General features: G+C 35.1%; 3 protein-coding genes across 4 annotated transcripts in view; 2 read left to right on the plus strand and 1 right to left on the minus strand.

Annotated features, from left to right (window-relative positions):
• The window catches only part of Mcu (mitochondrial calcium uniporter), a 78,601-nt gene that overhangs the window by 45,110 nt on the left and 14,989 nt on the right, over positions 1–18,502 (plus strand). The window lies entirely within an intron of this gene.
• Spec2 (CDC42 small effector protein Spec2) overlaps positions 1–18,502 on the plus strand; it is a 58,061-nt gene that overhangs the window by 19,540 nt on the left and 20,019 nt on the right. The gene's annotated exons all lie outside the window — the stretch shown is intronic.
• The window catches only part of Jv (javelin), a 32,861-nt gene that overhangs the window by 12,112 nt on the left and 2,247 nt on the right, over positions 1–18,502 (minus strand). The window contains exon 1 of one of the 2 annotated variants that reach the window (XM_072001449.1): positions 15,545–15,627. The exons of the other annotated variant lie outside the window; for it this stretch is intronic. Within the exon in view, the coding sequence (XP_071857550.1) occupies positions 15,545–15,612 (68 nt within the window). The 5' untranslated portion in view covers positions 15,613–15,627. Of the gene's footprint in view, positions 1–15,544; positions 15,628–18,502 lie in introns of those variants that run through there. 2 annotated transcript variants of the gene reach the window in all.

An 18,502-nucleotide genomic window follows, 5' to 3' on the forward strand; every position in this document is an offset into this window, starting at 1 on the left:
TAACCCTCTCGCGATTACCTTTCGAATCCCTTTGTTTTTATCCCTCGGTAAAGTTTTTATCATGAATGAAACCACATCCGCGGTCGCTAACTTTTAATTGCATTATTTTCCTAAATACAATACAAAGCTTCAAAATGTTCTATTTATATGTCGCAAAAGTAACATAACAAATTTATCTCATTTTTTTGGAATCTTCATATGAAAAGAACAAATTGCATACGAATTATTATAAAAGTAGAATAATTACTTGATAAGTAGTATTGGCACTTGCAATGTCAGACGAAGGAACTTTCAGAGAAAAGTACGGAAAACACTATAATTTAGGGAAACGAGATCATACTCGATAAGAGAAACGTGAATAGATGTAATATAATATATCTACTATACTCCAGAATGGATGTCTGTTATAAGCACAGCGAAATGGCAGCAAGAATTTTAATATCGCCATCCTAATTTGTCATCCGTCTGTATTCTCCAATAAATAAACAATTAAACAACCGATTAAATTATTCGGAAAATTGTAATGCCTGCGTGGATAAAGCATAACGAACTTCATTCGTAAGTTTCGGTTCGTTAATCCGCGAAGAACTCAAAGTTTGATTCGCATTGATGGGTTTGCGTGAGAGCGAACTTTTCGAGGCTAGTTGAAGGGACGCTTGCACGTTTGAACGAGTTTACGATAGGATCTTTCGTGACGAAGCATCGAATACCAGAGTGATTCGGGATTTATGAACTGTTAACTGAGCAAATGGAAATGAACGTTGCGCCTTAGAACATCGGCTAATTCGATTACACTTTCTCGCCTGCTTTCTCACCAAGCGCAACATGTCTCCCCTGTTGATTAACACGAGGAATCGGAGTTAGAAACTTTTTAATTGTAAGTACAACTTGAAATATCTTTCAACAAGCTTTTAACTACGGAAAGTGTAAGCCTTTCTTCGATAGTAGGTAGATTACTTTCGTCGTACATTTTGGAACAAAATATTCGATAGAATATTTTAGTGTATCCATTAAGATACTTAATTTTAATACTCTGTAATTGCAGAATATCAGTTCAGTAGTTTTTAGTAACTTGTCCAATTTTTGACGCGGTTTAATTTCCTTTGTATACTGAACAAATATAACAAATAATATTTTTGTTCATCTAACGAAAATCGATTATCATCTTACGTTTGTCAATTACGAATAATAATGTCGTCCTCTATTTCGTATCTAAACATTGACATCCACTTGATAATATAAACATTGCGTTAATCAAATATCTATTTAGTGTTATTCTTCGCTATTCATAGTTCCATTAATTTATCATTCTAACTGGCCAAGTAGAACGATGTTAAATACACGCTGTTGAGTATGTCAAAATAGGAACAAAAACCACAGTTCGATCATACCGTTGAAAAGATAATAGACATAACTGGGTTAACAGCTATCGCGACGTCGAAAAAACATCTCTACCTATTGACATTCTTTCAACCCCATTTTCCTATCTTAAAGCTTCCAATCAATTTAATCAAAGCATATTGATAACTCAATCTCGTTCAATGATCATCAAACACATAGCCATTGATCACGATTCAAACCGGATGAAGAATTCCTCAATAACGTCCTACACATTCATCTAACGCGTTGACATTGCCTCTTCCCCTCTCATACCGTATCTGTGAACGTATTGGAATCGATACAGGCTTCCGGTTGATCGGACGTCGATCATTGCACTCGCATGTGGCCACAAAGGAAAGGCCTGAATCTGTATGCCGAGAGAAACGCAGCAGGAATATCTTATGACACAAACCGGAAGAAGTTCCGCGGTCTGAACAGTCGATGGTTCACGTCTGGAAACAACTCGTGTTGTTCCCTTGTTCATGGGTCAAAGAAGTTTGTTCATGCCGCCAGAGTGTCGTGAACATCTTGTAATCATAGTCGTTATCTTAACGATCAACTAATTTTGTATGCATCGTTGCAGACGTGTTCGTAGACTTAGTTGGTATTTTGAAAGATTTTATTAAATTTGCAAATGAATTGAGCAGGTTCTCGTGGAAGAGGGATTCGTAAAATAAGATGATGGATCGAATACATCGTGTTGGAAGTTTCGGTATTCTAGCTCTTTAAATAAGAACTAAGTTTTGATCGATAGCTATACTGGATCTCGAAGACTTTTGTTCCTTTTATATTTAGAAAATAATATGGGCTGTTTTTTCAAAGAGTGGCTTGTCAGAATTAATCCTGATATATCGCATGATGTAGAAATCGTAGTAATTTCTGGTAGATTCTTCTATCATTTTTTATCTCTTTTCTTAATCTTCTCTTGCAGAGTATAACAGCACGTTATAATTTGAAACGACGTTTAGGAAGACTGCTAGGTTATTATAATGTTCCTCTCTGGGATATATCTCATTTTAAAAGTTATATTTAACTTATCTTGTTTCAGATTTAAGTATACTATAGTTGGTAATATTATACTATCGGATTAGTTTAAAAGAAAAAGTTCGTCGCAAAAACGTCAGACAAGTATTTAAAAAAGTACGAACTCATAATGACTTGACAGTTGTAATATCCTTCCTGGCGATTAGCATTTCTGTTATCCAGTAAATTACCATTCAATTGAATAAGCAATATTTCGCTGCTAAAAAATATCATTCTCGATATTTCCAATTTAAAATTCCCATCTGCTTAATGTCACGCTATTCCATGTGCATACAAATTTGCCACACAAACTGTATCGTAAAACTTAACTAATATAACAGACCAGAGAAACCTGTTAAACATTGAAATACCCTTTTTTCACAGCTATTACTTAAACCATTCCCTATACACAGGAACCTCTAATTACTTCCAACACCGTAGTTCGAGAACTGGTCGTTTGCACGAAAACAATCGAGCTGCAACGGTACTCGAAACTGTTCGATTAACTACGAAACGAGGGTTGTGCAATAATAGTTCGTTTTTCACGCGTCGTTTCGTTGAGCACAAAGTACGGAAATGTGACAACGATCGATTCCGGAAGATGGAAAGACTTATTCAACCTTGAAGCAGGCATCGGTATTGGAAAATCGGCGTAATTTAGCAGATCATTAGAGATCACTCGAGTGCACTGCATCAATAGTGGATCGCAGAGTTTTCTGCATTCACGGGAAGTTTGTAGATGTAAAAGTGCACGTAATACATTTAATATGCAAATATATGTAAAATAACAGAAGCATAGTGGCACACGTTAGTTAAAATTTCTTAGTTGTCATTTCGAAAACGAAGAAAATTGGATTTTTATCAGCTTCTTTGCCCCGTGCTTTATCTGTTTCGTTCAATTAGCAATATTTGGTTGTGATTTCGTGACGAATCGAATAATATAACTTTACTTAAAAAGTAAAGAGCACTAAGAGCTTCGAATATTTCAATATATTTTGAAAAATGTAAGAAGAAATAAAGGTGAAAAAAAAAAGAAAAATGTTAGAGAATGAGACAGTTCTCTACGTAGATTCCATCTCTCTAGTTGCAAGAACGCTGAACCATTGATCTACATTAAGCCTAAAGTTAGGAAATCAACATCATCGTGTCATCAAATTAGCGTCGTACTCCATCGTGCCACAATTTCTCATCTCACGTCTGCAATAAGCGCCTTAATGACCGCGAATTGGCGCTAGTTAACGAAGAAGTATGAAACAACGATAATCGATTAGCGGTGTTGAAGTTTCGACAGAGATGAAAATGTCGCTGGTAAAGCCATTTCTGACGTCAGTTCTCCTTCTGGTCGAATGACCTTGATTCAGCGAAAATCTTTCAATATAAATATCGAATGCGCGAATTATATAATTGTCGAGTTGAAGAAATATATACACAGAACGAAAGACCATGACTAATGTTCTTGTAGGATTAACAGTTTCGAACACGATTAATGGCCACGATATTTACGTACGTGTTCCGGATAACCTAGACACGTGTTACGTAATGAAAAACTGGTTTGTCGAAAATATCGCGAGTGCGTGCGAATACCTCGTTCCTTTCCGTTTCTATGGATCCACAATAAGCTACTCAAAATTCAGGCTAATTACTACGAACGCAATATTGCAGGCTATTGACCAAACGTGTTACAAAACCTCGCGATAAAACTTTCTTCTTCCTTGTTCAATAAGATATCGAGTAACTGAGAGTATACTTGACGGAACGAGTAGAAGGAAGTTGTAAAAATTGGAAGCGAAAGAAGAAGTAGGAATAATTATATTTGGTGGACTAACTTTATCTTTAAGAGTAGTATTTTGAAGAGATTGAATAAATTATTTTTACTCGCTGAAATGTTAGTTCCCAAGGTGTCAATTTAAATGGATGTAAATGTAATAATTGAAAATGAATAGAAGTAAGGAACGTAGAGGGAAGTTGTACAAATTGGAAGAAGCGCGAATAGCAATACCGGAGGAGATGATACTTTTTTGGAGACTAATATTTTAGCACTTCAATTTCAAGGATCTAAATTTAAACAGACGCAAAAAAAAAGTGAATGGGGAGAGAATTAGTATAGTAGGGTAATTGAAATGGGTTTGACTGATTTTCAAGAGACCTAGTTACTTTGATAGACTACTTTCGCTCACTAGAGAAATGTCACAGTAATTGGAGCTCTTGGACACCAGTTACATTTTCAACTACCTTACAATGTAACAACTTCTGCCATTCACTTTTCAAATTTATCCTTAAAAAAATTGATAGCTTCCATCAATATTAATCAAATGCACATTTCCAATAAATTGAGAATCTCCTAACAAAAACACTCTTGTCGAATTTGTCAACTCTTTAGATAAGCGTTCTAACAATCAGAACAAAGATTCACAAGGACAGCTCTCTCATTACAAATCCTCGGTTTTTCCTTGACAAACCTCTCTCACTTATATCACTTAACAAAAAATCTCAATTATATCTCAAAAATACCATCTATTCTTTTGGGCTCAGAAATATCTCATTCTCTTACCCGTATACTCTTCTACTCGACAAATTCTCTTCACGACATCAGATTCTTCGATTCCCCAGAACAACAACGATCCTAATCTATGAACCGAGGAAAAGACACTCGCGGCAACTCTTAAATAGCAAAACACTCGAGGTAAATCGAGTCCGAGAGTAAATTATCGGACGTTCCTACTCTCCGCGATCTAAGATCGATCCTTGAGCGATCTACGTACAAACGTACCGGCTTCTCACTTTCTCGTTCGCGGATCGACTGGCGGATATCGTTGTCGTACCTGGCCGACCGATCGCCACTGTGCACCTGTTCCCTCGACAGGACAACGTGTCTCCGTTCGAATTGTCTACTCGTAGTGGGAGTAGAGTGTACACCGTACACCTTAGCCTTAAAGTATGACGTCATTGATCCGTTGACTCGGAAGCGAGACAAGTTACGAAACCTAACCATGGAATCGTTATCGATTTTTCGCGCCAATCGCTAATCTTCATCCTTTTGCAACGAAAATAGGGTTTCCATGGAAAATCGTTGTATGAATGAACGTGCATAGGAAAGAGGAAATTATGTAACGTAGCTCTTATGATCGATTTTTCGCGACGACCTTCGAGCTTTTACAATAACATGGAAAATTTCTGTAAATTCTGGAGAATTAATCGACTATCGAACACGAAGAGGAGAAAATTGTGAAACGTAGATTTTATCTATTCTGAGATGTAATTTACCTCGGGGTAAAAGTCTGTAATGAGTTTCATCTGGAAATTGCGAGTTGATTTATTCAGACCGGTGGTCTCTTCCTATCTGTTCGGTAAGTTGACAGATTGTAATTTCTCCTGGTTAACACGATAAGATTTTCTAGAAAATTTACTGAAAGATATATTTTTTTAAGAAAAGAAATTGTCCCCATAGTTTAAGGGAGATTTGAAATTAAAGTAACGAGATCAGATGAGAAGTTGATAAGATCACGTGGAAACATTGAGAGGAAAAGCATCGTTAGTAACCTTCTTTTACGTGCTACTATTTCTTATCGCTCTGTTTGAATTTTCATGCACTTTGTGAAAACATACTTTATGAAAAAATAAAGAACTGTAAATAGTTTTTTACTAACTTCAAAGAATAATTAACTGTAGAGATTAGTCAAATGTGAAGGCAAATCGCGAGGCATTGGGTGGAAGACGAGTGCTCTTCGAGGTTTCCACTCTCTGGGGATTACAAAGAGATGAATGATCCTCGACAACTCTCCAACAAAGGTATTTCGAGCCCATCTGATATCCAATTGCAGGTCATTTGTGCCTACATTCTCGACATTTATCAACACCAGTTTGTTGAAAGTTGATTTATCGTATCAAACTACTCCTTGATGGAAGATCTGACCCAAAGCGCAGACTACCCAATGGCCATTTAATACTACTCACTTCCTCCAAAATAATCCCTAATGGCTGGCTGACTATTAGGAACGTTTCTAAGGGTTGCTTCCTGCTTTCAATTACTATTTCTATAGGCGCGATCTCTCTTGGATCAATGGTGGCAAATAATCCATCATTGAACGAGTTTCTCCCTTTGAATGTTGTGATGTGGAAAATTTCTCCGTATTGAAGGAAGCACTTCTTCTACGAGAAGAATTTTTAACAGTGGGAAGATTGAACCGAACGTTTCCGGAACTGAATAATTCTAAGAATGAAGAAGAACGGAAGAACATTGGAAAAATTTCAAATTAAGGGTGTTAAGACGGAGGAATTGTGGCAGGGAAAGGATTATGGAAGAGCATAACGAAAATTGCAATGATAAGAAATCGTTTAAGTATTTCTCATAGAAAAAGCATTTTAAAACAACAACGCAAAAATATTAAAATTAATAGTAACAAGTGAAAACTGTATAACAATGTAAAAGTTAAATTGCAGCAATAAAAAGAAACAGTGTAAAGGTGACAAAAATAACGCGATGATATAAAAACATCATAGTGCCAAAAAATAAGCTGTTTACCTACAACGAACAGTACAGTCATTAAAAAAGATATACTAGCAATTTTACTAACAAGCGATGTCATAAAATAAAAGAAAGATTACATAAATATATACAGATATATATACAGAAATATATAATGATGAAAACATCCTTCGAATTCTTCGAATATCCTAAGATTTTAAGCTAGAAATCTGGAAAATTGCAGCATTATGCTATCAACGTATCTAATTGCTGATGTAAATAGCTCCACTATTTCTAAGAATTACTCTTCTCTCTTGTTAAATGACTTTTATTTCGTGTCAGAGCGTTTAACATATAATAGACCCTTCCGTAATTATCGAAAAAGAAAACAAACGCCCCCGCAGGACAATGGATGAACGTTATTATTCCGAGCATCGAGGATGACGTGTCAGGGGCGTCTACAACAATGCCCAATGTCAAAGACCGCAATAAGACTCGAAGGTTTCCTGCTAGATACGATCATAGTCGTAAAATCCGAGGGTCAAGTGGCAATGACCCCGTACCATATTTTACCAGAATTTGACAAGGTCCAGCCTAACGCGTTCAAAAAAATGAAACCGAAAGATGAATTGCTGAGGTGGAATTGTAAATGACATAACTGACATTGGTGAAGATTCTTGAATTATATAAGCGGAGAATATACACTACTAATAATTTTAAATCATTTTGTTAATTTCACTTATGATGTGTTATTAATTTGAAATTAATTCTGCAACCATCGGTAATATTTTTTTTTTATTACGATAAATTTAAAATCTATGGTAGGTTTTTTTCCAATTCGTAAGGTTCTATGAATCGCGTAATCATAGCAAAAGTATATATCGTACTTATCATTTAAATTCCACAAGTAGTAAAATTTTGTAACATGAGCGGATCGCCTCTCTTTTAAAGAATTTTGAGAAAAATCTTCAACTTTCGATGCTATATCGTTATACGTAATATTTGAACGACTATTACAACGGAAATCAAAGATTATAAATATCGAACATGGAATAGTTAGATCATTATGCTACGTGCGTCGTTAGTTCGATGAAACTGCAAGATTATAAAATCTCACAGATAGAAGCGTATTGCGAATATAAGTCTGGTCTCTAACGATTACCTGACTTCTCGAGCGATTTTTAAATCGCACTTTATCCCACTTCGTGACTTTATCGTTAACGCGAGAATCGTTAAAAACAGCAAAAAGGTGTGCAATCAATGAAAAAAGAGGACGACTAAGAGCATAATGTAGAATTCCTGGAACTGGCAAAGTTCAACTCGGATAAAACATCGGCGAATAATATTCTCGTTGAGGAGAAAAATTAGAAGCTGCACAATATTTTCTGAACGTGATGTATGCTAATAACGTTAAATTGCAGTGTCAATTACAAGCAGACGTAAGTAAATCATGCGCGTGACACGTGTAGCTATATTCTCTTCAGAATGCATCACATTACACAAATAGACGTGCTTTGAGCTAAATTCTATTTACATGAACATCACATGAATCCGCAGTTTCCATTAAAACAGACAGAAAACAAACAACTGTAATCTCGTATGTGTACCGTATCTTTCCACTTTTTCTCATAAATATGCAACCTTTTCTAATTATATATATATATCCTTGCCTGTCACACTGTACTGGTCCTTGTGCATTGTTCCATGCTGAATTTTAATCCGTAATCAGAGTGCCTCAACTCAAAATAATTCAGTCCCCTGATAGAGGAATGTCGAAGCTACCAATATGATGATTTCAAGGATTACGAATGCAAAAGATTACAAAGAAAATATTCGGTCATTATTTTGTACAATCTCTTCCTTTTAACAACATTGTAGGTCTAATACAAATAATTTTTTTGTAAAATTCCAAATAGTTTTTCACTTTCACTTTCGTTCGACTTGCATTGCTTTTCAAATACGAAATCTAGCAAGATAGAAACAAATTCATTACTTATTCGAATTCAGCCTAAGAAAATACCTTAATCCTCAAATGACAAAGAACCAAAGATACTTTCTAAACTATAACACAACAATTGGTTACCATTTCTCTCTCGCCAACAAACTTACGAGCATTTGCTTCACTATGTCCCTAGAAATGTCGCACCGGTGGCCAAAGTTCCGGTAACTCACGAAAATAGAACATAGAAGACGCATGGTTTCATCGTTATAAAGTCTCACGATGCACGGTATTTCCATAGAACAACATTTGGATCTCTTTTCCGTTTTCCGTGTAATCCCCGGAAGATTTAAGGAAACGTCACCGTGTCAAGGTGAAACGACACCGAGCAGAACCAACCCGCTTTATATCCGGCAAGTGCAGGAGTTAATTTTTCCATGAGCCTGCCTGAGACGAATTAAAAATCTAGCGACTGTTTTATCGGGACTATTCGACCGTGACACAGTGTCCAACGTCTGTCTCAGACGTCAGTCGTTCGATTTCAATATTTCAATCGAACCTGTCTTGTGTGTCGGTGTGGAAAAGGTTTGTAATGCGTCAAAAAGACACGTTAGTAGAGCGTTTTAAATATTCATGCGGCTTTATCCGTTTCTTCGGTTTCAGGAATAAAAAGAAGATAAATTAGTCGTTGGTCGATGAAATCGATATTATGTAACCTTCGAACGAGCTATTTCAAGGAAGGATAGCTGAGTAGCGTAATTGCTCTCGATAGTGTTAATTGCCAGTAGAGTAAACCACGAGTAATTAATTATCGAGAAACTTTAATGAAAACTTAAATGTCTTCTCGAAGATATGAAAATTAAGTTTAGATAAATACTTCTTGAAGTATGTATTTGTGCAAATTCGTGTTTTTACAGATAGTGATAAAGGAATTTGAATAAAAATAATTATTATTTACATATGTATCTTAATTTTGATATTTCTATATATTCTTGTATTTGTACGCGTCCTTTCGTTCATTTTTGCATATTTACACATACCATAAATTCATAAACAGGCGCGGTACAACTGTATATCGCATCATATTTCTATAAAATTTTGGCGAAAATCAATATTTATCTTCCGATAAGAATAATAATTTTTTACGTGGTCATAAGAATTATTATCACTCTTGTTATTTGAAAAGATGTTCGCACCATTCTCATAAAATAAATCTTAATAATATAGCTGTAGTCCTAATAGACAACAGTGATTTTTAAACAAATTTCGTGAATAAATTTTCCGTGAAATATATAAACTAGAGCTCAAAATTTTATTTCTTCGTCATTGTAGCGATAAAATATTAAATAATTACGATTTGTCACACAACCATCAAATATTGATAATTAATATCATATTCAAAAGTCCTTTTTGGAATATTTACGATTATAAGAGATTTATTTACTAATTTCATAAGGAGTTATATGTTTGAACGAACGTTTTCACAAATTTTTAATATAATTTTGTATTTGATTTTTAAATAAATCGTAGAGAAATCTAAGAAGACTGAACGAAGTTCTTTGTACGTTTGATGGCGAAGAACACATTCCACGAGGAATCTTATTTTTCGTTTCGTGTTCAACGAGTTGCGAACGCAATGTCACGTGAGACCACGAAGAAAGTGACCATGGCGCTTGGCCTAGGTACCACTTACACCCGAGTCACCTGGATATGCACGACACGATACTTTCCTAACGATCGACCAGCTTTTATTTTGCCCCTTTCCTCTTAGCTCGCATTTCACGTGTCGCTCGTTTTTCCTCCTAAACATTTTTATGCTATTACGCGAACTACCAGCGGAAAAGTAAACGCGAGCATTGATGATCATCCGATTCTTATAGATTTCCATTGAATATTTTATCGGTCTATTTTTATCTGTCTAACGGTGTCTATTTCCTCTCTTTTATATCAGCTATAAGCTATATCTTTTATTAACGTAAGCTGAGTTAATCTTTTCAAGATGTAATCAACAAGATTTCTATAAGCTGAAGAGAATTTTTTTATCAATTATTATTGACGATAGAAATAAACTTTTTTTTTGCATGTTTGTAAAGAAGATACAATTCCCTACAGTTTAAAACTAATTTATCTTTTATTACAATATAAACCTTTTTTCATTTATCGTAGATACGCAAAATTTCGCATCGAATACTTGTACAAAATCAAATGTGAACAAATTAAAGACGAATTCCACTGTTCTGTTTCATTTTTTCGCGAAAAAAACAGTACGATAAAAACACGATAAATTTCACACAAGGAATGTTAACATCTATGCCAATCATCGTACTTGAAGTTCTCTTGTTTTAAGCGAATGGAAGGAAAATACGAGAGAATCTCCATTACGGCGAAACACATTTTGAAAAGCGGGATTAACGAACGTGAAATTGCGGTCTGTTTAGAGAAATGTCCCTGATAAAAGGATGAACGTGTACCAATGTTCATGAGAAAAAGCACTATACATGCACCTTAACGACGCAGCATTCATCCACCACGTTAAACGATGTGTGTGTTGCACGCTTTCTCTGACGACTTAATGCGTTACCTGCGTTTTCGTGTGCTTCCTGATCGAAAAAACGATGATCGATGGTAAATATATTATGGAGAAGAAATTCGAGGAAATACGAGGACAGTAATTTCTGTCGTTCCGATGAAAAACGTATATACTATGAAAATTTAGAGATTGAAAAAAGAAAAATATTTACACAAAGGTACCTTATTGAATGATGTATGAAAAAATTCTGAAAAATATTTCCAGGAAAAATACTTGGCGTTGTTCGTGATTCGTAGCTGATCCTCGACTGGAGAAACAAGTAAAAAAATTGCTATTTAATTTCATTCCCTCTTTTCCACCCTTCACGATGAATCACATAGTTACCAAGGATACCATTTCGTCCCCGTACGAAACAATAGCGCAATCCCATGTGAACCAGAGTAGCAACTCCCTCAATTTGTTCGCCAGGAAACGCTTGAATCACCTGGAATCGAGGTGGAATGATTCACATTGTTAATTCATAACTCGCATACTGAATACTTTGTCCACAATGAACTCTATAGAAATTTCAAAAACAGAAAAAACTGATATTACGAATCACATTTATTATTCGCTATTCAATACCTACTAAAATATGAAACCAAAGATTGTACCAAGGAAATAAAAAAAGAAGAGAATTATATATTACAAGGAGAAGAACGAGCTTTCATCCATATATTTTACGAAGAATCATTCAAATTCTCAGAAGTTCGTCGTTGTGAATTTATGAAACTTCGATGAAAAATTAAATACTGATACGTGCAATATCTCGATATAAATTAAAAATTATGATAATGTTTTCACTTGACCAATTTATAAATCCATTGTGATCAATTTTTGCATTCTATAAATAGAGAAATAAGCTATGTTTTGACAGAACGACATAAAATTCTCTAGTCGAGGCGATTTTTTCCGTGTCGTATAAGTAATCGATAATTTAAACTTCATTACCATGGAAAACGAGAGAAATTAAATTCGTGAAAGTGATAAGTAACTCGAGCAGTACCTGTAATTCGAACCAGGGTCGTTGACGTATCGGAACCAATCTTTACAGTCACTTTCGATAGAAGGATCGAGCACCGGAAGAGACCCAAATGGAAGCTGCGGTTCGCGAACCGCGATCTGGAAAATTTCCTCGAGGCTGCGATCGTTTATCGCGAGACACGAACTTTCCGTGATTCTGGTCTGTCACGCTCGGTTACGTAAAATTATTTATGCTACATACATGTAATTTTGTTATCTTTATTTTAACCAAGGAATCGAACTCGTTGTTATCCTACTGTGTTATCATACATTATTCCTTTTAACATCTTTCCTATATTAAAATTTTCAAACAGTAGTTTCTTGAAAATAAGAGACGATCTCTGAAACGAAGAAACTTTATTCTTAGTTTCCGAGTCATATTTGTATACGGAATAATATTTTTGTAACATCCTGTTCATTTAAAACATTCTCTACCTATATTTTAATTTTTCTATACAATTCTCCATTAGATGTTCCGAGTTCTCCTACGTATCGCCTATATCATTTTTTTTTTTCTCTCTTTCAATATAATCTCCTACTAACGAAGCATGTTTATATCTTGCACCATTAAAGTCAAGTTAAAGATTATCCATTAGAAATTCTCTACAGATCTTCTGCAGATCCTCTCTTTTTAGAGATTTTCCGTAGCAGTTAAATCTTGCGTCTTACGTACATTGAGAAATAGCGGTGCAAGCAAGACAAGAGATTATGCAAATATATTCGAAAACGAGCAGACACGGTTAAAGCACCGGTTCATCTGAGCAGTCACGTGAAAGGGGAACGATAAAACTGTTTCTTCTACTGCGTATGCATATCGAGCTTTAACGATGGTGAAGGGGTAAAAGTTAGGGAGAAAAGACGCGTAAAACTACAATGCGTGGAAAGAAACGAGAATAGTCTGTTCGACGTAATCAAGGGATCGTATCCGATGGAGGAACTGCTCTTACCTAATGTGGACATCAATTTTAATATTTCCACGCTTCGAGGCTCGCTGCCTCCTTTACGTAACTTTTCGTGCTCGCTAAACTTAAAAAAAAAAAAAAGAACAAGAAAGAAGAATACATACGTGCGTGTAACGATTCTATTATTATGTAAGAGGAAATTTCAGCGAGGTTGACCACAAATTGATCGTAAATCAATTTGATGGACGTCGAAGTCTATCGACTGTCACGAGATCGATTTTAGCTAAAATCTTAGGGTTTCGTGACTAGCAGGTTATCCAGAAAATTCGTACTGATTTTTCAATAAGTAAGGAAACTATATATTAACCAAGTACATCAAGTGGATAGACTGCTAGACAAATTTTTAATATTCTTAACTCTCTGCATCCTAACAATATTCGATATTTTACCCCAACTAAATTTCATTCTTTTGAAAGACACATAAAGAGATAATTTTTTATACTTTATATGTGAATTCTACATATATTCATTTATTTTTAAAGGATTAATCATTATGGCGAGTCGCTTATAGCACGTAATGGTGATTCGTATCTAAGATCGTGATCTTTGCAAATACAAATATAGAAAAGAAGTAATGTCATTGTACGTAAAGAGATATCAAGTGGAGAGTGCCGCAGTTTTTGTTAAATAAAATGGAAAGTAGCATTAGTTGCTCGTCGTCGCGTGATTCCTCCTAACTTCGGAAAGGTCAGGAAGCAGAGTCACCATAGCGACAGCGGCAGCGGATGTTGCACAATGAGGGCCATGTTCCTGTTCTCACAAAAGAATTTCATACGAGCCGATGACGGTTCGAAGAGAAGCCAAGCTTTTGGTTAAAACGGTCGTATACCATCTCGTTGCTTTTCATTGAATATCACGGAATTTTTTATCGGAGAAAAATTTTCTTTGTTCTCTCTACCTCAACGAAATGTTTAAACGGAGAAAATCTACAAGAATAAATTAAATACAAAAGTAAAGAAAAATTTATGGAAAATTTAAACTTAATGATTGTAATTTGCAAAGTCGTTTGTAATAGAGTTTCTAATTACAAAAGCATTCGATTGTAAAATAAATTCTGTTCTCTTTATGAATAATAATGTCGCACCATTAAAATAATAATGTAATGTGGACTGTTGCCTATCAAACGAAAGAAACTTCTCAAAATATCTCGTAAAATATATAATCAAATTGAGTTTCATCTTTCAGTTAGAAAAATGTGTTTTCTTTCCTGCTGGAAATAATTGTTCCACCAATATAAAAATCCTTGCTTCCGTCAATGTTTTTCCCTAAACTCACACACATTTGCCATTTTCACCTGATGATATCTCTCGATCGACATACCACGATCTTACTTCCAGCTAATCGTTTTCACGATTCACGCTCGTTAACGCGATTTCTAACAAAATTATCTTCCAACTCCCATGCACATCGCCAACAGAAACAAAATTAGTAATATCGCTGTCTATCTACAATATAATTAGATATTTTGAATTAATTAGATTAAAAAATTATTTTGTAACCCAATACACGTAAAGGACCGAGAGAAAATGAATTCATTTTATAGAAGACGTTCATACATCTACGTTCACGATAAATCTGGCACAAAAGTTGGTTATTCTAGCAGAAGAACGTTCGCTGTTACAATCTTTACCACATTTCAAACGTATGACGCACGAAAATTAAATGTCGCACGGATATAAGTTTTCTTCTTACAATCACACAAAGAAATGCGATTTATCAATTACATACTAACGTCAACCGTTACCTTCAACTACGCAATCCTCATATTTAATGCAAATTAACAAGAATGAAATTACTATGAAAGTTATCCTTTGATACGTACAAATGAAATTGTTCGAACTAACATTCTACGTTCCAATTTCTAATAACAGGAAAGCACAAGCGTAAATCTTCATCTTCTCAAGCGACAGAATTAACCTTCGTAAAAGGAATCAAACGTGTAAATAGCTTAGAGAGACGATACACGCGATAAAATCTCTAATCCGTAGAATGGTAACTAAGCTTGTGAATAAAGCTGATCCTTGATAGGAAATCTCACATTTCAAATATTTCACACGTTAGAACACATTGCTATACCTTCTTGAAAGATTTTAACAAAGTTCCCTACAAAAGTACGGTATTTTTTGAAAACAAAAAACACTCACACCATTTTTTTCACTAAATTACTCAAATATAGATAGTACCTGGCGTTTCCAGCGTTCTCCACGAATTCCATCGTCACCTGACAGTAAACGATCTTCACCGCGAACATGGTGCACCGGCATCGTTCACGTCCACGGGACAACGTCGTTCAGCGTCGGTTTCGATCGCGTTTTCAGAACAGAAATGAATGTTTCCAGGCGAGGTACCCGAGCGAATTTCGATGTACGCCTGTCGCAGGCCCTTTGTCCTGCACGCAAGTGCGTGCACATCAGGTGAAACAGACAGAGACGCTCGTCAAAGCGGATGTCCGGTATGTTCCGCTGTGCCGGCCTCTCTTCCCTCGTTCTGTCGATCGCTCTTTCGATTGCTCTTTCGACCATCGCGTCGCGAACCGACCCACCTAATTAACCATTCGACGCGCGTTTGTTGAATTTCGCTCGATTCCCGATTTTCCTGTCGTTATCGTTTCGCGATAATCGAGTACGGAAAATGGAAAAAATCAACGTGCATACCTATATCGTGTGAAACGTGATTCAAAACCTCTTTGTGTTTGCAGATTGTTTCAGGCAGATGATAATTGAATTTATAAGAGAATGTGATAGGTATTAAAGATTGAAAGACTAATTGCGTCACATAGAGTGCAAAGATTATTTATTTCGCTGGAAAATTTTATCGCTAATGCGATGTTAATTATTGGCAAGCTTTTTGCTTTCGATGGAAGGCAAGCGTTTTTCTGTGTCTAACTTCAAAACTATAGCAAATTATAGATTATTTCCCGATGATTATTTATACTAGAATTTGTTCTTTTTAATGAGAGAAAGAAAACTTCAATGATTCTGATGTTAACGTAGATTAAAGTTGTTTTACGTATATGATGAGCTCAACGAGCATCTATTTTTATATTAGAAAAGTTTAAACAATTAAGTGTATAATATTTAATATGTAATATTTTAATCATTTTCCATTATTTGTTATATGGTTATAAGAAGGAACTCCTCGAATTTGCTGAATATTTTTCTCATTTTTATTTCTCTCCCTAACGATATAATGAGGAATAAGGTAATTTATTTCGCTCGTAACAAATGTAACTGAACCAATTACCTTTTATAAAACTAGAAATATTTCTGAACGATGAATTTCTGAATTAACTTTGCTTTCGTTATAGGGTTCAAAAAAAAATTAATTAATATGATTTCTCAATGCTTGGAAAGAGCGTTTCGATGTTACTCGTTTTCAATTGCTTTAACGAGAACGCTTTCGTCTGCCTGTTGAAAATGTTTTCCTGATACAAAATGTGTATATGAAACCGAAGGAAGTACCTGTAGTAATTATACTGGAAATTACTGTCCGGAACGATTTGCTTTTCATTACACCCGGCTTTATTAATCAATGCCATGGTTCGAAATTTCTACAAAATAGCTGCTCTCCAACGCAGATTCGTCTCGAATCGATTATACGTATATATTGACGAATTTACTGCATTTCCTATTTACATAAGTCCTTAATTCAATGAAACATACAATACTAAATTGGAAATAAAGGCGAAATTCCAGCAAACAGTTGGCAGACTCGTTAGTGGAATCGCGAATAAGAAGATAGAATTTCTCGAGTTTCTAGAAGCGCTTAATTAGCGGAACTATGACAAGCGTGCAATTTATTAAATAAGATAAATCCACTCAAAGGAACAATATTGAAAATTTCCATGCAAATTTCGTTAGTCACGTATACTTAATATAAAATGAAGATATAATTTCTCGAGAATCGTATGAACTAGTTTATAAATAATAATGAATTTAAGAATCATTTAATCTAGACTAATCACGGCAAAATTCATTTCATACACTGTAAATTATCTTGCGAGATAATCTACGTTTCATTAGCGCGAACTAATTCGGATAATGTAAGTGTAGATGGAACGAAAAGAAAATTGTTAGATATACGAAATTAAACTTGTGATAATTGCAAATGAGAAGATAATCAAACTTTATATGTGAAATTATATCATCTTTTCTACTAAAACTTCTCTCTCTGGACGATTTTCAAATTTCGCGCGGCGACGAGCGCGGTAACGACGCGCAATTTCGTAGTGAATGCGCATGCTCTGGAAAATAGTTGCATAGAAGTAATCAAATAAAGTATCGATCATTATGAAATTCTACCACGTTACTTTCTAAAGAATCCAGTCTTTTCTTTTTACATTCTGGATTTTCTATTTTGTACACCATGTTATCAAAGAAAAGGTTATACATAAACTCAGATCGTAGTACCGAATGATCCTTTGTTGAAACTTTTCCTGAAACAAGAAATCTTTTTTCATATCTCGAAACAGGCATAGTTTTAACAAATTTTACTTCATTTACTAAATTTCTACTCTTGCACAATTTAATTAATATCATTAATGAAATTTTACGAACTACAAGTTATAAGTGTTAACAAATTCTCTTACATAACAGTAATAAGTTTCTTAGTAATAAGTAATATAAAAAATGAAATTTTACAAGTAAATTTTACAAATTATAAGCTATCCGGTTATCCTGTTTAACCTAAATAAAAACTTGTAAGGAAGAAGTTTATGATCTACGATTTGTTTCGTTTCAATCGATCGATGTTATTGGTCGATAAGTTGTTGTGCAAGAGGGTCCTAATATATCCTAATATTTATGAGAGTAAAACACGATGAAAGCGGGAACGTTCAAAAACCGAGACGCGAACGCGCGCAAGGTCTCAAAGAGAATGTCGTAATTAGACCACGACCGCGCTAATAAGCGCAGTCTGACCGTGTCGAAATTCCACTAATTAACAATTAATCGTCCACTAATCATAAGATAGTATCTCATTCGAACGGTTTCAAACTAAAACGGTGTACGGTTTTTCTCGTCAGCGAAGAGTTTCCTAAAAGGGTTCCAACTCGGAAACTGCGGCGTACACCTCCGTATAATTCGTTGTGGCATTCCTCGTGCTTAAGCAACGAACGATACAACGATCCCGACGAATAATGA

This window comes from Bombus fervidus, chromosome 4 (assembly GCF_041682495.2).
Source record: "Bombus fervidus isolate BK054 chromosome 4, iyBomFerv1, whole genome shotgun sequence".
NCBI classification, from domain to species: domain Eukaryota; kingdom Metazoa; phylum Arthropoda; class Insecta; order Hymenoptera; family Apidae; genus Bombus; species Bombus fervidus.